This window comes from Rhipicephalus microplus, chromosome 9 (assembly GCF_043290135.1).
Source record: "Rhipicephalus microplus isolate Deutch F79 chromosome 9, USDA_Rmic, whole genome shotgun sequence".
Classification (NCBI taxonomy): Eukaryota; Metazoa; Arthropoda; class Arachnida; order Ixodida; family Ixodidae; genus Rhipicephalus; species Rhipicephalus microplus.
Window position 1 is genome coordinate 63108875 of NC_134708.1, and position 22583 is coordinate 63131457.

Below are 22583 nucleotides of genomic sequence, written 5' to 3' on the forward strand. Positions count from 1 at the left end.
AGTCTGGCACCGTCAACCAGGTGCACTGCTGCGTCTTTGCAGCATGCTGTTGTTGTTAGATGCGTTTTGTGGTCACTTAACCGACGCTGTGAAGCGCGCACTGGGAGATAAAAAAACAGACCTCGCCGTGATACCAGGTGGTATGACGTCCACCCTCCAACCGATTGACGTTGTGCTAAACAAGCCGTTCAAGGACCGAGTGCGACTGGAGTACCAAAAGTGGATGTCCATCTACAACCCAAAGACACCGATAGGCTGCCTACAGAGGCCCCCGCTTGTGACTGTTTGTGGCTGGGTGCTTTCCGCCTGGCGTTCCTTGCCAGATTCCATGGTGGAAAATGCTTTTAAGAAATGTTCAATCAGCAACTTGCTGTATGGCACGGAAGACAACGCACTGTGGGAGGCGGCCAGCGACAAACTCTTGTCTTCAGAAGACAGTGGTGCTTCATCTGATGAATAGGAACAGTTGCGATGGTGGTTGAGGGGAGCTCCGACGATCGGGGTGCAGTGCGCCCAATTCGCAAATAAACGTCGTTCGGCAATTTAGGGTTGTTTTCCTTTTTTTTTTTCTTATTCGGTAGCCTGAACTTGGGGGGTTGACCTATATTCCCACTCTACCTATAGTCCGGTTTATACGGTAATGAGGTTTGAGTGTATTGATGCTGTCGTGCCTCTACTCTAAAGCGTTGTGCACCTAGCTTGGCTGGTTTAGCACTGCCTACATATGTAGATTGGCTCACCTCGACCAAGCAACGATGTCATAATGTGACATCATAGTGATGTCACATGCCGATATCATCACGCAATTTTTTATATCGCTCGTGTTGACGGTGCCGGCATGGGATGCCATTCAATTTTTGCATTTGATGTGGCACCTAAGGCTCTCACCTTAATAAATTGAAGAGTTTGTCTGTACAGTCTAACCCCCCCTACAATGAAAGTGATGGTACACTGAAAAAATTTTGTTCAAGCACAAATTTCGTTGTAGTGAAATAAAAAAATTATGGCTGACCTGAGCTAACAAAACAAAGGAACTTTTACTCTCAAAATTCATAAATTTCGGCTCTTTCCTTCTTTTTCGCAGCAACGTCATGTTGAAAAGCACATTGAAACATCAGCCAGAACAGCTTTCGCGAACGAAACTAACAGTTGCACTAAAGCACTAACGCCAGCAGTTGACTGCCATCAAAAAGTTATCCGACAGCGCCGATATGGAGGCCTTGTATTGCCGAGGGGGGAGGGGGGGGCTTATGCTTTTCTTATCATCCACTGGTATTGCAGAGGTGGGGCTTATGCTATTCTTATCATCTACTAGTCGTAGCTGACTGATTTTTGTTGATAACACGGATGTACAGCTATTTCAACCAGTGACCACACTGGCCAAGCAAGGAAGGAAGGAAAATAACTTTATTTGCTCCTGCAGAACAGGACTGGGTCACGCACCTGGCTCAGTCACGAAAAGAAGCAAAAGTAATGGCATCGGAAAAGGCATCGCCCTGCGATTATACCCAGAAGCTGCGTGCAGGAAGCTACGAACACGACTGAGCTTCAGCTTCAGATTGTCTGCGGCTCAGAAGCAAGCAAGGCAGTCTCATTGCCATCGCTATGGAGCAAGGGTAGCCCCCATGTTAAATAAACAGCGGCAGTTTTTAATGGTGGCAACACGTCTTTTAGACTTCGTAGACACATTTTTACGTTTTTAAATTGCATAAAATGTTCAAGATTGTGCTTATTGCGCAGAATTAAATATCTCATGCTGGAGTGCCATCGTCAAATTTTGCTGAAACAGAGTGACAGAACGAAAAGTGTTCTTGGTGGTGAGGATATTTATGTTTTGACTCCTACGGTATGCTGATGGGGAACACAGAATTTTTTATTGTAGCGGTAATTTTATTGAAGTGGCATTTGTTTTAGCGGCGTGCGACTGTACAGTGGTCGATAATTAAAGCGCAACATTTTTTTTAAATTTTATGTAGAGACAGCTAGAGCCATTGTAGGTGAAAACAGCGTCACATCGCTGCTAAGCTGGCAGTCGAAGGTAATGTAGGCTCTGATGTAAGTTTCGAGTGAAAGATATGCCAATATGTCACACACTATAAATCCTGGACACAAAAGTATGTTCACTACTAATCTGTTAGCGAGTTTCTGAAATTTTGTACGAAAATATAGTGCAGTATTACTTTACCGCTCCTTCTTTCTCATTCATCATGCTCTTGCTACTCCTAATTCCAGTGAATATGCACCAACACCTGAAATGTTTTGTTTTGTTTCGTTTTTTTTTCTAAAGTCACTATGGGGTTTTCATGCCTCATTTTTACATGTGAGCCGACACATGTTAACACCTCACATGTCATGCGGGTGACCCACTGTCACTGGAACTGGAAGAAACTCCTGCACAACAAGGTAGAAAGGATGAGCAGTACGGTGATATTACTGCACTGTATTTTGTACTGAATTTCATGAAATTGCTAGAAGACTCTACTTACCTCAAAAGCATCTCATTTTGATCCATCAATACTGTACTTGCTTTAATCTTTTTTTTTTCTTTTGGCTGTGAGTAATGCAGTTAAAAAGTTTACAAATAACATTGCCCTCTATACTTTCCTTGGCTTGATTGTCTGTTGGCTTTCATCAAAGGAGCCCTGTAGAACTCTTTAATGTAGCCATTTGATGGATTCACTAGAGGAGCCTATTGCCTAATTAATTTTCCGCTGCATATTTAGAATCCATTCAGTATGAACGGAGTTACAAAGATTGTCGCCTGCTGCAATCGCATTCTTTCATCTCTGGTACCGTCGAAAGTGCTGGAAGCTAAGCAGAGAGGGATGGCACAGGGGGAAAAAATATATTGTGCACACCTCGTGACTTTGAGCAGTTTTTTTGTTCTTATCTTTTTTTTTTTGAATGCTTGGCTTTTCAGTTTGAATGTGCGCATGCGTGGACAAGTCGCGGCCTCCCGCAGCGGCCCCAGTAATGACCGAGCGTGCCATGCTCAAATCAGTAAACGGCTGATGCTTAGCCTGTGACACAGTGATTTTGAAGTCAATAGTGTCATTTGGCGAGATGGCAGAAAGCAATTTTTAGCTGTCTTGGAGAATTTATTGTAAATTCCAGGCCAAGGGCGTTCTGCACTAGAGTATTTGGCTTGCGTGTTCTTGAGAGCCAGGACTACAAAAGGGTAGCGTTTTCTGACCATGCTCAAAAGATGTTGTAGGTTCTCTTGAAGTGTGTGTGCAATGAACAAACGGGCTCTTGAATTCTCTTCTTTCGTTCCTTTGAAAAACTGGCGTGCCTACCCGCTAACCTGGTTTGTTCGGGAGACTCCCGAATTTTCACCTGCTAAATGTGCAGGCATGGCCATAAATCACCCGAAAAACTACCCTAAACCATGTCGTGAAAAGAAATTTATAATAGCGACGAACAGCACTGCTAAGGCTGCTTTTTAAAAAGGTTGCTGGACCCTTCCCTCTCATCATCGATTTAGCGGGCGAGGGGTTAGGGTTATGGATCTGCCTTTAATGAAAGTGCCTCAACCACTTTTGCATGTGGCCTTCGTCACTGCTCAACTTGTTATTTTTTATTTCAGCGAGAAACTTCCTATAACATGTTAATTTTTGCGACATGCTGTAGCTTGTGCATTCCTTATGGTTTATGTTTTTCGTGCCTCAGAACAAATGGTGTACCATGAAAAGTTTCGTATGTTGAAAAGTGTATATATCAGTTTATTGATGACGTATAAGCAGATGTCTCCACACAAATGAGAGTACGAAATTGTATATGGAACTGTGTTCTCACAGTAACACAATATGAAAACTGTGGCCCATATTTTTGATGCATTTAGGTACTGCGAAGGCCTGTCTTAGAGATATACACACATGACTGTTGCCGTATACTTGACAATGTCTCACTTGTCCTGTGTTGCTTGTCCTTTTAGATGTCAAGTACATGATGGCTGGCCTCAAAAGCGTGAGTGAAAAAGGACTTCTGTCTGCGTTTCATTTACTTTTCTTTTTTTATTTAGTTAAATTTCAGACGTGCCCTAACTCGCTGCCTTTTCTCTTATGACTTTCCAGAAACTTTCCGAAACCATAAACAAGAAGTCGCCCACGCTAAACAAGGACTGTGAATACAAGAAAACTGTAAGCCTACTCAGCGGTTGTTCATTATTTGCAACCAACGTCAAAATGTGCGTTTTTTGGCAGTCTAACAGTGTGGAGTTCTTGATGCGATATATGTTGATGAAACCTTGCATGCTGTTATAATAGCGAGGTCACCAGGGATGCAGATGTCTGCTTTATATTGTACGTAATGTAGCATTGGAGGTTTCAGACTTTCATGAAGTGTGCCCAATTCATTGCACTCTAATTTCTCTCTTTATTTTTGTACCCATTCTACCCGAAACTTACCTAGCCATAAGTTCTTCAGTTGCCCTGTGCAGTGTGTAGAGTAGGTGTGAGACGTGTAGTGTACATGTGGTAGCTGACGTGTGGTGTGCAAAGTAATAAAAGATTATCAGAAATGAATATTGTGTCTATGCCAAGCCTTCTTCCTAGAAGGCAGTCCAACATCAGTTCGGTAGGAATTAGCGGAAGCTTGCCGAGATGTGCGCCTTCAGTATCAAGTGTCGAGCAGTGTAAGGCTCCTAGATATATATATATAGATATTTTTTTTGTCAGTTGTGAACGTGACAGATGGATTGCACCACATGATGCTAACAAAAATCTGTTTAACTATGAACTGACTATTGGGTACATGGTCATCACAGGTGCCACAAAACACAGCTTAGTTCACGTACATGTGCCTTACAAAACGGATGCGATACACACGAGGCAACATCCCAATCTTAGTTGCAGTGAAACCAAGAAGAAAACTATAAACTCAATGCTTGTCCTTCCAGAGTACCATCAGTCGGCTTCCCGCATACCTAACCATCCAGTTTGTCCGCTTCTTCTACAAGGAGAGGGGAGCGGTCAATGCCAAGATCCTCAAGGTGGGGTGTCGCATGTACATTATCTCCCCAGTTCTTTCTTACGACGTTCTTTCAATCTGCCGCATTTGTGACATCCAGTCATGCCTTTTGATGCGCAGGACATCAAGTTCCCGCTCCAGCTGGACGTGTTTGAGCTCTGCTCGGAGGAACTCCAGCGGAAGCTCATCCCCATGCGGACCAAGTTCAAGGAGTTCGAGGACCGCAAGATGGACGTCGCACAAAAGGTGCTTGTCTGGACTGTCTCTACTCTTTCTCAACGTCTCCCGCCGTCTCGCAGCGATGACCATTTATGGTGTGTTCCATGACTCCCGGTAAATTTTTGAATAGACAGCTAACCTGCCAGCGGCCATCTTAAGTCTCGCTCCAGTTTTCACACAGCGGATGAAGGAAGTTTAACGTAGGCAGCATCGAGGACAAATACAATGCAATGCTATTTTGCTGCTCGAACAACGTAGCGGCTGAGTGGAAGGCTCTCCAATATCATAGGCTGCCCAGAAGTTCATGTTTTTTCTAACACACAAAGTTTACACAGAGTAGTTACACCAGCTCACTCGTGACTGAAGATGATCCCCGTGTTCAAAGAAAATGAGGAGTTTTCACATAGGGGCACTTTTGGGGCCCCAGGGCCTTTTGTGTATGGACACTTTGGGTCAAGCAAGGGCGATGAGTATTCTAATAGGGTCTGCCGCGCTTCGGACACTCGCTCTATTCTGTGTCACTCTAGTCTTGGCCGAGAGCAGTCACTTCAGTGGGTGCCGTAACATTTGTCTGTACCAAAACTTTTGGGACAGGCTTTGGGACTCCCGCTAAAGTCGAAAAACAGGGCCCCAACCCAAAACCCAAACGCGGTTTGGGTTTTGCGCATGCGCAGTGGCCTTGACGCAATTTCTTTGGGGCCCCAAACTTTTGCAGTCCCTATTTGAAAACTCCCTAACGAGAAAAGAGCTCAAGGTCGTAATGGGCGCTGACGTGAGGATGTACTCTTGTCACCCTGCCCTCTGTGTAGATTTCAGCACGCTCATACTTGATGAACTTTATGCATTTTGTGGCATTCAATTCGTGAAGCAATGAACTGTAGTGGTGAGGCCATCAGATGACTGCTTGGAACAGTGTTTCAGGGCCAGTGTAACTGCGACTTGCCACACGTCTGATGATCTGTGGATCATTTAGTTTTACTTTGTTTTTTTTTCTTTCTGGTGCCACAGCTCAATCTCCAGCACCCTGACGATGCAAACAAGGCTCACAGGGAGACCAAGCAGGAGCCATTCTCATTTGCTGATGGTGAGCCCAGCATGGACTTATGTGCATGTTGAAAATTTCATGAAGTGTGTACAAAGCCATCAAAAAGGCCAAGTGGATGTCAATGTGCAGCCACTTCAATTAGCGGGCATTTAGCCATAGTTGCCATTGTTATGTTTTTTATTTTAAGCATGATCTCTAGTGTTCATAAAAAAGCAGATTGACAGAAAAAAAAATGAAAAGTTGCTTTAAAGGGCCTTCTAACACTTTTCAACCCCCCATTTTTTACTTGTGGACAGCATAGACTTACGCACGGACAAATTAGTGCAGCAAGAACGGCAGCGATAGCGGCACGCAGTACAAAGTTATTCAATTTAAACATTCAAAATACACGAAAACAATGCCTATCCTCTACTCGAATTTCGCGGGGTGACATGACCACATTTCACTCTCTGCTGTGACATTGCAGGGGGCCTCCAACGACATGGGCTGAAAGCTCTTATGTAGAGGAAGCTCGTACACCATTGTTGCCTGTTCAGTCAAATGTGTTTATCACGCTGTTGCTATAACAACAGGCAACATGGTGCCTGACCACGCTGTTTTGTTTACGCTGTCGAACAGCTGGGTAAGGCTGGTAGAAATGAGCCTCCCTGACTTGTCAGAACTCGAGCACGTCCTTTTGCTTCGGAGCGAGGCTTTACGCGTCCTGTGATAGGCTGCACTCATCGTCGTCATTTCCGCCCGCGTAGTTCTAGCGAGGGCCACTGTGCGCCGACGCGATCGGTCGCAATGAGGTGACTTTATTGCTCGATTAAAATACTAAATGATATGATATCGGTGCTTGGACCTATGCTAAAATTATCCCCGGCCATCGGTCTACGCAAAAACATACAAAAAATAGGTGCTTCAAAAGTGTTGGAGGGCCCCTTTAAGGGGGCAGACTGGTCTTAGACACATTTTTGTTTATTTCTTCAGTGATCGTGATGAAACTGCACAGGATGATGCAGTTTTTTTTGCTGATTTCAAATATTTATTTAGTTTTCATGTAACTCGTCTTGTGCCTGAGACAACTAAAGTTCACCGCCTATTGTTTAAGGCCACCATAGGAAAAAAAGTGCTTAAACAAAAGTGATATTTAAGATATGCCAATATAGACTAATGACTATAGATTGAAAGCATGCTAGAGTTTTGTTTTTGTTTTTAGGCCTTTTTGGTTATCTTACAGCAAAATGAGCTATCCATTTTCAAAAGCAGATGGGATTTTGATGAGTTATTAATTAAAATGGCTTGTGCTCTAAATTCTGCTCCCATACTTGCCTTATACACATATACAGGTTTCCATTGCAAAAATAATTATTGTTGTACCTGCCCAGCTGCAGAGATATTGAGGCCTCAAAATTTAGCAGGCGTAAATTTACCTTTTTGAGAAAAATGGAAAAAAATGAAAACACACAGCTTCTTTAACAATCAACAATCAAGGTGCACATGTTTTGCAATTCTCATAAAGGTGCTCATAAATTGGTAGTAGATCTTTCGGACACAGGTGCCGGCAAGTTATAGAGAAGCCTCGAAGTCGGTTCCCCATTTTTTTGCTGGTTCTGCATGTTAACAGCACCAAGAATCTGGACAGTTAGAACGACATAACAAAAAAATACCACTTCATGGTGTGTGAAAGTTTGCAGACAGGTAGAAAAATACTTGCAGAAACCAAATATGTCAATTTAAAAAAAAATGAATTTTATGTCACTCTTTTGTCCCAAAGACCAGTCTGCCCCTTTAAAGTTCTAATATGTGGATACGCGTTTGCTTTAAAGTACATATACGAGTATACACGTGTTTATATTGTCACGCACTAAGAGCCGTAGAGACAAGACGGGAACAGCGGGGCACAAGGACACGAGCGTGTATCTTCAAACGAAGCGCTAACACACACTTCTTCGTTCTCTTTGCCCTTTTCGGCTCGCTAGGGCTTGCCGGCTCACAACTCTAGGTGGCATTATTCCCCCTCCCATTATAGCATCGACTCGATGCTCATACACAAGGGGATAGCAGGGCCCATAAGGAAAAAAAAAAAAAAGGAGAAACGATACTTATAGGGCACAGGGCATATGCAGGTGCAAAAAAAGATGTCTGAGAGTGGTCATAAGAAAAAAAAACATTAACACAGTTCACAGTTCGTTCAAGACCCAACGGACAACGTAAAAAAAAAGAAAATGTATGCTGCCCGGGCACAATAAGGCGAGTATCACCGTGTAAAATAAGGTTTTAGGCAGACGAAATGCAAAATCTCTGTTCGTGGTGAGTGGCGCTGGGTCATTGCCGAGCCTCCGTCTGGAATAACTTCATAATTGACCTCATTCAACCGCCGTAATACTTTGTAGGGTCCAAAGTACTTGCTCAGGAGTTTCTCGCTGAGACCTTGCCGTTTAACAGGAGTCCAAACTTACACTTGGTCCCCAGATTGATAGGTGACTAGTCGATGGTGGATATTGTACCTTCGGGCGTGTTCACGTTGCTGAGATCTTATGTGTACGCGAGCTAGTTGACGTGCTTCCTCTGCACGCTGAATGTAATCCTCGACATCAGGAGTCAGCACCTCATACTGGTCGATGTCACAAAGAATCATGGCGTCTAGCATGGTTTGCATGTCTCAGCCGTAAACGAGGTGGAAGAGTGCGAACCTTGTCGTTTCCTGGGTTGCGGTGTTGTACGCAAACGTTACGTACGACAGGATCTTGTCCCACATTTTATGCTGCAGATCCACGTACATAGAAATCTTGTCCGCCAACGTTTTGTTTAGCCTTTCTGTCAAGCTGTTACTCTGGGGGTAGTATGCGGTTGTCTCACGGTGGTTCGTGTAACTGAGCTTGAAGATATCGTCCAACAGCTTTGCCGTAAACGCTGTCCCTCGGTCAGTGATGATGAATGACGGGGCGCCGTGATGAAGCACAATGTGGTGCATGAAAAACTGGCCGACTTAAGATGCTGTACCGCGTGGCAATGGCTTCGTCTCAGCATAACGCTTCAAGTAACTAGTTGCGACGATGATCCACTTGTTACCGGAGTGAGGCAAAGGAAACGGTCCAAGGAGGTTCAAGCGTACGTGATGGGTCGATGGGTTGTAGGAGGCCTGCAGGCTTTACAGGTGGTGACTTGCGACGCTGACATTCGCGGCATCCTTTCACGTAGCGTTTGACACAAGCTGCGAGTTTTGGCGAGAAATATAGTCGTCGTACCCGGTCGAGCGTCCGTGAGTATCCCACATGGCCGGATGTCGGCTCATCGTGGCAGGCTAATAGGATGTCATCAAGAATGTATTGAGGAATGTCTAGAAGATAAGATCTGCGGCCGACACCGGTGTTTTCCTTGTATAATATGCCGTGTCGTAAGCAAAATGACGGCAACGTATAAGAAAGTGGACGAGAAATAGACGCTGTGCTGCCTTCTAAATTATCGATGATGGGCCTTAACTCGGGGCTCGCTCGTTGCTTACTGAAGAGGTCCACCCCACTGAGAGTCCCCAGGAAGGCACTGTCGTCTTCTACAGCTGTATGGTCGGATTCTAGAGGTACTCGTGATAGCGTGTCGGCGTCTTCATGCTTTCTACCCGACTTGTATGCGATGGTGACATCGAACTCCTGAAGTCGCAGACTCCATTGTGCTAATCGCCCAGAGGTGTCTCGGAGGTTAGCCAACCAACATAAAGCGTGGTGATTAGTCACAACTTTAAATGGGTGCCCATAGAGATAATGCCTGAACTTTGTAATTGCCTATATTACCGCGAGACATTCCTTCTCTGACGTTGAATAGTTGGTTTCGGAACGTGATAGAGTGCAACTCGCGTAGACAATCACCTATTCGGTCCCATCTTGTGTTTGCACCGAGATAGCTCCGAGACCAATGTTGCTTGCGTCAGTGCGCACCTCTGTCTCAGCGTCCTCATCAAAATTACCTGTACAGGAGGGGCAGACAATCATTGTTGCAGTTCTGCAAAGGCAGTCGCTTGTTTGTCAGTCCACAGAAATGGGGTGTCGTCACGCGTATGTCTGATGAGAGGCTCCGCAATGTTAGAGAAGTTTTCAATAAAGCGGCGATAGTATGCACAGAGCCCTAAAAATTGTCGAAGACTTTTTTTGTCTGTCGGAGCAGGAAAAGCGCCCACAGCGGCAGTCTTCTTGGGATCGGGCCGAACGCCTGCAGCGCTCACAACGTGACCCAGGAACTTCAGTTCTTTGTAGCTGAAATGGCACTTCTCAGGCTTGAGGGAAAGGTCAGCGGATCGTATAGTTTCAAGAACACTGCAAATGTGACGAAGCTGCTCGTCAAACGTTTTTGAAAAGACAACGACATCATCTAGATAGACGAGGCAATTTTTCCACTTGAGGTCAGCGAGAACGGTATCCATCATTCGTTAGATTATGGCCGGAGCGGAACAGAGGCCGAGTGGGAGCACTCGAAATTCATACAGACCGTCAGGGGTTACAAAAGCCGTTTTTTTGCGGTCACGTTCATCTACTTCGATTTGCCAATAACCATTTTTGAGGTCGATAGAAGTAAAGTACTTTGCTCGCCTCAGCCTGTCAAGAGAATCGTCCACTCGAGGCAACGGGTACACGTCTTTCTTTGTGACGTTATTCAGCTTCCTATAATCAACACAAAAGCGAAGTGTACCATCCTTCTTCTTTACAAGGACCACTGGCAATGACCATGGGCTGCTTGATGGCTGTATTACACCATCTTGAAGCATTTCTTTCACTTGCTTTTGAATCGCGCGTCGTTCGATTGGTTAAACGCGATAAGGCTGTTGCCGTATAGGGTGCGCGTCACCGTAGGTGATAATATGGTGTTTGGTAATCGATGTCTGACGTAATCTCGATGGACGTGCAAAACACACGTATAATTCTATCAACAGGTCGTTAAGCCTTCATTTGTTTTCGTCAGAAAGCGTTGGATTTATGTAGACGCCCCGGAGAGGTGCTTCGGCATTATCGGTTGCCTCGGAAAGAAAACACTGTCACATTGGTTTCTGGGTAGGCACAGGCGATGACAGTACCAGGGAAAAGGTGTCGACGCTCCTAGCTGAAGTTTATAACAAGTATTTCCCAGTAGCCAGCCTGGAGGTCTACTAGGCTTCGTGCTACGCTGTCACCTTGGAAAAAAGAGTAGGGATTGATTGCTCTCCACCACCATTTCACCGTGTGCTGATTTGTTACACGCCACTTGAACCACAACACTTGAGCACGGTGGTATCGTCACAGCATCGTCAGTTACACCAGACATACTCGATCGTGGCTGGGATTATGCTCTGGTGTGGCGCTTTTTGTTGAGAACGTGACGAGGCGTTGTCGAATGTCAATGATAGCACCGTGCTGCCTCAGGAAGTCCATGCCAATGATCAGTTCTCGAGAACACTGACGGAGAACGTTCAAACTGACAACGAAGCTAGAACCACGAATCTGTATTTGTGCTGTGCAAACGCCGAGTGGCGTGACGATGTGCCCGCCAGCAGTACGAATTGGCCTGAGGTTCCAAGGCATCGTCACTTTCTTTAAACGAGCAGCCTGTTTTTCACTCATTATAGAAAAATCCGCACCCGTGTCAACTAAAGCACTGACTTTGCGGCCGTCGAGCAGCACTGGAATGTCTAATGAAATCTTTTCGGAACCAGCTGGTGTCGTCGTCGGGGAATTGTCAGTTTGCGGAAGCGTCGGGAGCCTTGAGCTTGTCCAGTATGAACGACCTCGCCCCCGAAGGTCACTGTGGTTAGTTTTCCCGGCATGGACTGGGTGACCGAATCTGCGCCACGCTCGAATAGGTATGGCGATTAGGAGAAAATCACCGCGGTGACGGGGAGTGTGACTGGTGCAAAAATGACAAAGTTCCGCGCTGCTGAGCCACATACTCTTCAATTTCAGGGGGCCACTGACCGAACCTGGGTGGCGGTGAGTTCGTCGAAAATCCGTGTAGTCCAAGTTGTTGTTAAGAACACTGTCTGTACAGATGCCCAGCTTCGCCACAGTGGAAGCAGAGAGGACGTCGATCTGGCGCACACCAGACGTCTGATTTTTGCGAGATCAGGCGAGGTGCGCTGTAATGGCGCCGCTTGGACCGTCTGCAGCATGGCTGGGGCCACGGTGGGATGCGGAATTGCAAGTGTAACAGGTTGCTGCAAAGCTTGAGCATACGACATGAGGGGGAAGTCACTGAGTGGTTGATAATCCCGCACGGGCGGTTCTCTTAAGGCATGCTGGACTTCATCTCGGACAACGCTGGACAATGAGGAGATAGTGGGCTGCGAGGGCACTGACAGCTTCTGGAGTTCTTCGCAGACAACTGAACGTATGAGCTCCCGGAAGAAATCCATTTGGCCACTGAAAGCTCCCAAGCTGTCTGTAGTTGAAGCGTTGACGTGTCGTTCGTATGAAGGGGCCCGGTGTCTAAGAGTGCTTTCGATGGTGACGGCTTTTGTGAGAAATTCTGACACAGTCTGAGGTACCGTACCTTCTTTTCTTTTGGCATGCCGGGATCAGCTCGATGGAAAAGACGCGTCATGTCCTCGACATACATCGCAACCCCTTCATTCGGCAGTTGTATGCGGGACTGCAGATCGCGCTCAGCTCTTTCTTGATGGTCAGTTCTGGCATATGTCCTAAGAAGTCGGCGTTTGAAGTCTTCCCATGATGTAAGAATACCTGCCCGGTTCTCATACAATGCACGTGCACCGTCCAAAAGACTGAAATAGACGTGCCGCAGTTTGTCTGCGTCGTCCCACTGGTTGTGCACGACAGCAAACTCGTAATGAGCAAGCCAATCTTTGACATCCTCAAGTGCAGTGCTATGAAAGGGATTTGGAGTTCGCGGTGTGAGTATAGTGCAATGAAGCGGCGTTGTGCCGTTTGTACCGATTGGGTTGGTGTTGGTAGGGCTGGTCGATCTGCGATGTTGTTTGCGAGCAGTCCAATTTCAGGGGATTGCCCTCGGATTCTTCTGCTGGCACTGTGCACAGGAGTGACCACCGGTACGACGCTTGAGTTCTTGCTATCTGGAGAGGTGCGGTGCATAGATTACCCAGCATGTCCACCAGTTTGTCACGCACCAAGAGCCGTAGAGACAAGACAGGAACAGCGGGGCAGAAAGACACGAGCGTGTATCTTCAAACGAAGCGCTAACACACACTTCTTCTTCGTTCTCTTTGCCCTTTTCGGCTCGCTAGGGCTTGCCGGCTCACAACTCAAGGTGGCAATATGCGTCATGGTATTGGTCCTGGCAAAAGCAATTATCGGAAAGTTTTTCTAAATGCGCACTCGAGCCAGGTTTTCCGGTGCAACAGTTTGTTCAGCCCTAAAGCACATGGGATGTGAGACAGGCATTGGACGAAGGGTGGGTCGACTCAGAAAATGTCGCAGTACCCATGGTCATTGCCTTGTGCCTGGCATAGAACATCCATATTCATGTTTCACCTTGACTGCGATCATCAGAGGAAAAATTTCTGTTGAGTAAATGAACAAGTCTAGCTCCTCCGCAGCATTTTGCTCTGTAACAAAATGTTTGACTGGCCAAGACACATCTGTACACATTGTTCGGCAACCTGTTTGTAAAGGCTGAAGCAGTTTTCAAAATGGAGAGAGGGCTTATTCTGGCATAAGGCTCTTGAACAGGGCGGCATTCATATCTGTTATACTCCAAAAGCCAAGCTTATATCTAATCTTTTTCTTGTGCTTGTTGAGATAGTCAGAGCTGATTGCCCGCTTTGAGCAGTGCAACTTGGCAATAAATCTCGGGGGAGTACAGGAAGTGCTTGCATACTCGCATGAGCTGCTCAGTACAGGACTGCTTAACGGTCTACAACACGAAAGCTGATGCGCTGCTGCGGACCAAGCGATTGGTCCTTCTTTGACCTGCAGTTCACTCTGTTTATCATACTCTTATCTCGTTTCTTAGTTTTACATGTGAAGTTAATTGAACAATCAATTAGTACTGCTTACTGGAACTGTATGAATGAACTACTGATAGCTTCTCAATGCATGAGGACACTACAGTGGAAAGTGATTAAACCGGGAGATGGGACACTGTTTTTCTTGAACAACTTCGTTATATATTGCAATCTTTTTTCTCAATCAGTAATCACGCTTGCCGTGTCATTGTGCAGACCCCGGATCAAACAACAGCGGCTTCTACTCGCTCCAGGCTGTGCTCACGCACAAAGGCCGCTCTACATCCAGTGGTCACTACGTAGCCTGGATACGCAGGAAAGAAGGTGAGCTGTGAATCATCGTTGGAAGACTGAAAGTATAGTTTGATGCAGCTAGTGCAATCCTGTATTACTCCGTTATGCGAAACGAAAAAGAATGTCCTTGTAAAACTGTCGGCTCTTGATGGATGTTTCTTTCGCAGACGAGTGGTTCAAGTGTGACGACGACAAGGTGTCCGTGGTCACGTCTGAAGAGATTCTCAAACTGTCCGGTGGAGGTAAGTGTAGGTCCCATCTACTACTCGCACCTGTCGGCCTGTGTGCCAGTTATGTATTTTTAAACGGGGCAATAAAAAGTACAGTGAACTCTCATTGAAGTGAACCTCAAGGGACCCAAGGAAACAGTAGTTCACTTGACTGAAAGTTCAATAAACTGACACAGTGAATATCAAGTCAAAAGTGCCCCGCCACAGCGGTCTAGTGGCTGTGGCGTTCGACTGCTGAACCGAAGGTCGCGGGTTTAAATCGCGGCTGCGGCAGCTGCATTTTCGGTGGAGGAGAAAATGTTCGAAACCCCTGTGCTCAGATATAGGTGCACGTTGAAGGACCCCAGGTGGTTGTAATTTTCGGAGCCCTCCACTGCAGGGTCTCTCATAATCATATCGTGATTTTGGAATGTTACACCCCAGATATTGTTAAGTCAAAAGTGTCAAATTCAATTTATTTTGAAAGGGATTCTGTAATTTTCAGTATGGCTGGTGCCCTTAAAGTGCAAAAAAAAAGACATTGTTGTCCAGAGAGTCCGTGTAAGGTTTGTATACACGGCCTGTGGCACCGCTCGTTGCTGTGTCAAAAAGTCTCGAAATTCTGATATATCCTACAGCCTTGCCTTTAGATACTGATTTAGATACTGATGATACTTTAGATACTGATGATGATCATGTCTGCCAAAATTTGCAACGATACGCGCCGCGGAAATGGGCCAAATTTCGAGATTAACGCTGATGCCCCTTCTTTTTGCGGGCGCGCGCCCAGAGAATGAGGGCATGACGTGCGCGTATGAATGGCCCTACATACACGGCAATGCAGTGACGTTGGTCCTCTACGTATACGACTCTGCTCTGACGTTGCCAACAGTGGCACATGGCATGGCGAAAATTATTTAACACGGCATGTGTAGTTTATGTATTTGTTGCTTGAAAAGAATAATAAATATCTAGATAAATAATTAGACTCAATAATAGAATGTGAGCATCCTTTTTTTTTTCATTTTTTCCTCCGTGAGTTGCAACGAAATGGGGGGCTGATGGGCCGGCGTTTCGCATGCGTTCGTGTCCCCGCGGTCAGCGCATCGAGCAGACGACAGCCGTGGAACGCTCCTACGCGTCCGCGCACTCATTGTGCTCATCTATTCTACCGCGTCTAAGCCAGTGTTTCCAAACCATCCCGCAGAAACAGGCAGCAGACCTCAAAACAATGCTGGTCGGAAAAAAAAAACACCGCTCGCGTGAACAAAGGGTTGGGCTTGTTCGGCCACGTCATGCGCACGTAACTTTTTGGTCGGATGCCGGAGAGGGTAGGGAAGAGATTTGGCTTGTGAAGGCTACACCGAGGAGCGGCAAGGGTTTCGAGCTCGCCTCCTCTCATCCTCGTTTTGGGCCGCTTCAAAAAACAGTTTTCTCAGCTCGTAATGAACTAACTGAAAAAATTTTGTGGCAAAATGTTCCGCAACGGACACCCAACAACTTCCACGGTCTAACTAAAATTTGGTATGGGTCCTGGTGAGTGGCTCTTTATAAAATATTACTCACTTCCGGTAGAGGCCAACTGTCATCTGCTGAACTCGGGGCACGCGCGTACGCGAGAGTGAATGCGCATGCTTGTTTGTAGGGAAGTTGAATACAACTCACATGTTACGCTAACCTGTTTTTCGACAGAACGCGCCAGATGAATGTTCATATCCTGGACAACCCATAACAAACGAATTTACTATCTTCTGTTAGGTTTTTGCGAGCACTCAGAGACAGAAATCTGCATTACTAAACAACGTTACGAAAAGACAAGCTACCGAGCTCAGGTAAAAACTAAAAAAAGAAAAGAAAAGACAGGCCATCGGGCGGAGGTGTAAACTAAAAAACTACTCTCTGTCTTTGAAGTGCGTCGGCTTCCCATTGCAGTGCACGTCGACGGTCTGGGTGGATTAATTTTTCGCCTCATTGTATTTTGTCGCAGTGCTTGTGCTTAAGTCGAATTACGATCTGGCCATAACAAAAATTTTCAAAACCAATTTGGAAGTCCAATTTTGACCCAAATTTGGTGTGCCACGAGTCAGGTTCAAGTGTGCACCTTGCAATGTACCTGGCCCCCAGTACCCAGCTTCTCATCGGTTCGATAAGTATGTCTGAAATGGGACAGCATCACTGCAAAAGCTCCGTTGGGTAGTGCGTAATGAGCACATGTATCTTGGCACCTGCGCTGGTTAAGAAATGCGAGTGTATCTGCCAATTTTTGCGACGCCAATGCTGTCATTGCTACCTACACCAGTGGCTCATCGCACAGGGGATTTGCCGCCACAAAATCTGTCACAGAAAGGCTGTAATGTAGCCAGTTATATTTCCAGCACATAGTGAAGGATTACACTCAGCCTACCCTTCAAGTTCATTTAGTTCATTTTATAGGGGAGCTAACAAAAATGCAGGCGATTCCCAATCATACCTCACTGCTTACTTCCTGGCAAGACGATTTCCTGGTACGATTTCGGGGTACCTTCTCGTGAAGCATCTTCTTTGAAGACCTTTCTAGTCAGCTTGAGACATTTACAGAGCAACAGGTGCCCCATTTTTTTAACTATAGAAAAGAAACGCTGGTCCACCAACAGCAAACAAGTGGTTGCGTGCTTGCTTTCGGGACAAAATGTCCGCTTGTGGTGGCTTGACCCGCGCGCGCTCTAAGCGCCATTCAGTTCCCCAGAGTAGACACGCTGCGCCAGACCACACAGCTACAGCAGCTACAGTGCAGTGAGAAACAGGCAATCGGAACTATGAGTTGCCAGCAGCAGCTGTGAACACCACCATTTTATGCAGAAAAGTTATGCAGAAAAGAAATTGATGTGAGGTGGCATAATGCGCTGGGCAGGGGCTTTCTCTTCTGGCGCTGTTCTCTTCTGCAGAATGAAGCAAGTTAAGGAAAGTGCATAGGTCAAATATAGCGATTGTTATATCTCCATTTCTAGTTTAGCTTCAGGGAAAATTCTTTCAGCTATGTATTTCAGGGAGGCGTCTGACTCATTCCAAGGTGTTTTTCACGCCAAGCGCGGGGTGTGGTTCATGACCGCTTTGAGAGGTGCCAGTAATCTGTGTGGATATCTTCTGTAGTTCTTCGGATTATTATCGGAGGTCCAGGTTTACACCGGGGCATGTTATGTGCAAGAAAAAAATGCCATTTTGAAATCTGACCTTATGTTGACACAGCTTGGCTGGTGTTTCATCAACGGGAGCGCAGTGAACCAATCGCCCTGCAGTCAGCCATCACTGTTGTATTTTTATATTTTTAGTTATTATTGATTCAATAGTGTGGACTCGTGCTCCACACTATTGCAGAGATGACACAAAGATGACACGAACACGCAGAGATGACACAAAAATAAAGGGTGAATGATGTTATTTTGTAGTTTGATCACATGTATTGTTAAGGCAATTCATTCACGAAGATTTCTTGAAAAATATATAAACCTGATTGGTTTAGTGTGAGGAAAACGTTGGCTTAAAGGGTCCCTAAACCACCCAATGACCGAAATTTACTAATGGTGTTGCTTTTGTGTAAGAGTCTACTATGAACACGTAGCCATCAGAATTTTTTGAAATGGTGTCATAATAGCGGAGTTGTGCACCTTTGATGATACAAAAGAGCCCTGTCGTGGTGGTCTAGTGGCTAAGGTACTCGGCTCCTGACCCACAGGTCGCAGCTGCAGCGGCTGCATTTTCGATGGAGACGGAAATGTAGGCTCGTGAGCTCAGATTTGGGTGCATGTTAAAGAATCCCAGGTGTTCGAAATTACCGGAGCCCTTCACTACAGCGTTTCTCATAATCATATGGTGGTTTCGGAAAGTTAAACCCTACATATTGTTATGAGACAATGTTCCACAAAAGCAATTAGATAGGCGGGGAGAAAGACGACATGATTTTGGTGTAGGGCCCCCTTTGTGGGTATGCGCCAGGGTAAGGAGGATCATCATCTTCAGCTCTTGTTTTCCATCATGGCTTGCGCGTTGGCGTGGTGTAAATATACCCTGAAACGCCTAGTATCGCGTGTACCTTCACGTAACATTTTGGTGGAAGGTGCTGGGTTGCAACGCACGACGGAGTTACCCAGCGGATACCTAGTCGCTGCTTCCGACATGTCCACCGGCAGCAACGCTTCGTCAACTGCCGCGCCCAATGCATCAACGGCGCCGACCTCCCCTCTTTTTCTCGTGGCCGCTCCACCCCGCGATCCCGGCAACTTTTCGGGAATGGATGGCGAGGACGTGGATCAGTGGCTTAAACTCTACGAGCTCGTCAGCGAAAATCACAGGTGGGACCCAACGTTGATGCTGGCAAACATCATCTTTTATTTGCAAGGAACGGCCAAGGCATGGTTTAATATGAACGTGGACGGGATCACGAGCTGGGACGTATGCTAGACCAAGTTACGCGAGTTGTTTGGTCAATCTGCCGGCTGCAGGCAGGCCGCTAGGAAAGAACTTAGCACACGTTTCATAGCACACGTGTTCAGACGTCCACGGAATCTTACCTGACGTATATACAAGATGTGCTGACCCTCTGTCGTAAAATTGACCGAACCATGGCTGAAGCAGACAAGGTAGCGCTCGTGCTCAAGGGCATCGCAGACGATGCATTTAACCTTGTGTGCAAAGGCTGTTCCACCGTGCAAGATGTTATCTTGGAATGCCAACGCTTTCAAGAGGCTAAAAGTCGTCGCATTGCCCACCACCTTACGCGCCTCCCCAACACTACTCCAACGTCAACTTGCGAGGATCTTCATATAGCGACCCAGTCCAATTCACACTCTGGTGACATCACGAGAATCGTACGCCGCGACATCGAGGCTATATCACTCGCACTCTTGAGAACACTAGCACCGAGTGATCCTCAGCCGACCATATCGCTAATACAGACCGTTGTTCGCCAAGAACTAGCCAACGCGGGTATTCACACGGTCTGTTCTGTGCACCGTCCCGACGCTGTCAGTTCATCTACCTCCAGCTACCCACAGCATTATCGCCGCCCTGCTCCGCGTAACCGTGACCCAAATGCGTGGAGGACGCCTGACGACAGGCCGATTGGCTTTCGATGTGAACGAGTGGGACACATTTCCCGCCATTGCCGGAGCACGTGGACCTCACCGTATTGGACAAATTCAAGCTTCTCCAACCTCCACTCACCAGCCCATCTCTATGGCCAGGAACTACCACGGCATGATGGCTCAGCTAATTACGACCCGACCACTATGACCACTGCCCAGTACAGTCGCTCACCTTCACCTCGACGTAGATTTTCCCGGTCTCCACCGCCACCCCGTTCCCCGTCCACATTCTCTGCCCGGCGGTTTTCCTCGGAAAACTAATGGCTGCAGCTCCTGGAGGTGACGCTGTTGATACGACTTGCTCTCCAATTCCTCTGTTGACGCTGCCGACCAATCCGAACCTGATCGACGTTAAAGTGGACGGTTTATCTGTTAAAGCCTTGGTGGACGCTGGCGCCCATACTTCTGTGATGAGCTTGCACATTCGTAACCGCTTGAAGAAAGTCCTTACTCCAGCCCCTTCACGCAGTGTTCGTGTTGCTGATAGTGGTACGGCTTCTGTTATTGGCGTCTGTACTGCACGCGTCACTATCGCCGACCGCCAAACTTCAGTTCTCTTCACTGTTCTCTCTCACTGTTCTCCCTCACTGCACCAATGATGTGATCCTCAGTCTTGACTTTTTGTCAACTCATTCAGCCCTAATCGACTGTTCAGCTGGTACTGTGCAACTTGACCTACCCTGTCCGACTGATCCGCCCAGTCCACCCCAAGCTCGTATGTGCTCTGCTGACCATGTCCTTTTGTCACCGAAAACTGTGACCTGCATCACCATAATGCCCTCGCCACCTGTATCCGATGGCGACTATGTAATGGGCTCACGCCCATTACATTCATTCTTTTGACTCGCCTTACCACACATTGTTATTCAGTTACGTGCAAATCGTGCCTTCATTCCGGTGCTAAACTTTGCTCTGTATCCACAAGTGCTCCCGCGTGGAATTGCCCTCGCCATGCTGACTCCCTCTGACGAATGCATCATCTCAGCTCTATCTTCGAACGATGCTGGACACTGAAGCTACACGCATGCTCGATCTTCGCAAACAAGCCCGTCTGCTGACGTTAAAGAAATGATCGCGCCAGACCTTTTGCCGCATCAAGCTGACGCGCTCCTCCACGTCCTTGAGTCATACTGGGACGTATTTGACTTTTGTGATCGTCCGCTTGGTCAAACCACTGCTGTAAAGCACCGCATTGACACCGGCGATGCCTTCCCTGTCCATCGGCAGCCATACCGTGTATCTCCAAACGAGCATCACATAATTCAAGCAGAAGTCGACAAAATGCTCGCCAGAGACATAATTGAGCCATCATGTAGTCCATGGGCTTCCCCTGTAGTTCTTGTCAAAAAGAAGGACAAGACTTGGCGATTCTGTGTTCAGTACCGACATCTGAACAAGATTACTAAAAAAAGACGTCTACCCGCTACCGTGCATAGACGATGCCCTGGATTGTCTTCACGGCGCTAAGTATTTTTCGTCCATTGATCTAAGATCAGGGTACTGGCGAATTGCTGTCGACGACATGGACCGCGAAAAGACCGCTTTTGTCACGCCCGATGGTCTTTGCCAGTTTAAAGTCATGCCCTTCGGGTTATGCAAAGCTCTGGCCACCTTCGAGCGGATGATACTCTTTTTTGCGTGGGTTCAAATGGTCAATTTGTCTATGTTACTTTGACGACGTTATCGTCTTTTCTCCGACCTTTGAGACCCACCTTGACCGCCTATCCTCAATACTGGCTGTTTTTCGCAATGCCGGTCTCCAACTGAACTCGTCAAAGTGCCACTTCGGACGCCAGCAACTAACCATGTTGGGCCACCTTGTCGACTTCTCCGGTGTACACCCTGATCCCGATAAAGTGCGAGCCGTGCAGAACTTCCCCATTCCGACCTGCACCAAGGAAGTCCGCAGCTTTCTCGGTCTGTGCTCGTACTTTCGACATTTTGTGAACAACTATGCGAAAGTAGCCCGTCCTCTCACAAACTTACTGAGAAAAGATGTCTCATTCACATGGGGTGCTGCGCAGGCTACGGTGTTCTCTACACTTATTGCATTGCTAACAGAACCACCTGTTCTGGCCCATTTTGACAACGCCGCCCCTACAGAAGTCCGCACCGATGCCAGTGGCCACGGAATTGGTGCTGTTTTGGTCCAACATCAAAGCGGCTGCGCCCGCGTTATCGCCTATGCCAGCCGTCTCTTCTCACAGGCGGAAATTAACTACTCAATCACCGAAAGGGAATGCCTTGCTCTCGTTTGGGCAGTAGCGAAATTTCGGCCCTATTTACACGGTCGACATTTCACCGTCACAACCGATCACCACGCACTTTGCTGGCTCGCATCCTTGAAGGACCCCACTGGGCACCTTGGTCGATGGGCATTACGACTCCAAGAGTATAACTACTCGGTGTCCTACAAATCTGGCCGCTTACTCTATGACGCTGACTGCTTATCTCGGAATCTAGTGGACCCACCTGAGGCGTTCGATGAAGCACCATGTGTCCTGTCTCTCTCCACTTTAAGCAACATCCGGGAGGAACAGCGCCGAGATCCTGTCTTACGTAACATTATCGAGAAGCTTCATTCTGCAGCACCCGATCCGTCTACTCAATTGTTCGTGCTCAAGGATGGCACATTGCTCCGTTACAACGTCCGCCTTGATAGACACGAACAAATCCTTGTGGTACCTTCCCACTTACGTGCGAGCGTGATCGGCCAGCTCACGATGCTCCCACTGTCGGTCGCCTCGGACTGTCTCGGACGTATGACCATGTACAGCGTCGATTTTACTGGCCCAGTC

The 22583-nt window shown here is 47.0% G+C and overlaps 1 protein-coding gene across 1 annotated transcript in view; it reads left to right on the forward strand.

The window, feature by feature from the left end:
* Usp14 (ubiquitin specific protease 14) overlaps positions 1 to 22583 on the forward strand; it is a 40647-nt gene that overhangs the window by 15467 nt on the left and 2597 nt on the right. Inside the window, exons 9-15 of the mRNA XM_075873743.1 lie at positions 3935 to 3966; positions 4074 to 4139; positions 4898 to 4990; positions 5089 to 5214; positions 6196 to 6271; positions 14379 to 14486; positions 14624 to 14698. Of these exons, the coding sequence (XP_075729858.1) occupies positions 3935 to 3966; positions 4074 to 4139; positions 4898 to 4990; positions 5089 to 5214; positions 6196 to 6271; positions 14379 to 14486; positions 14624 to 14698 (576 nt within the window). The remainder of the gene's footprint in view (positions 1 to 3934; positions 3967 to 4073; positions 4140 to 4897; positions 4991 to 5088; positions 5215 to 6195; positions 6272 to 14378; positions 14487 to 14623; positions 14699 to 22583) is intronic.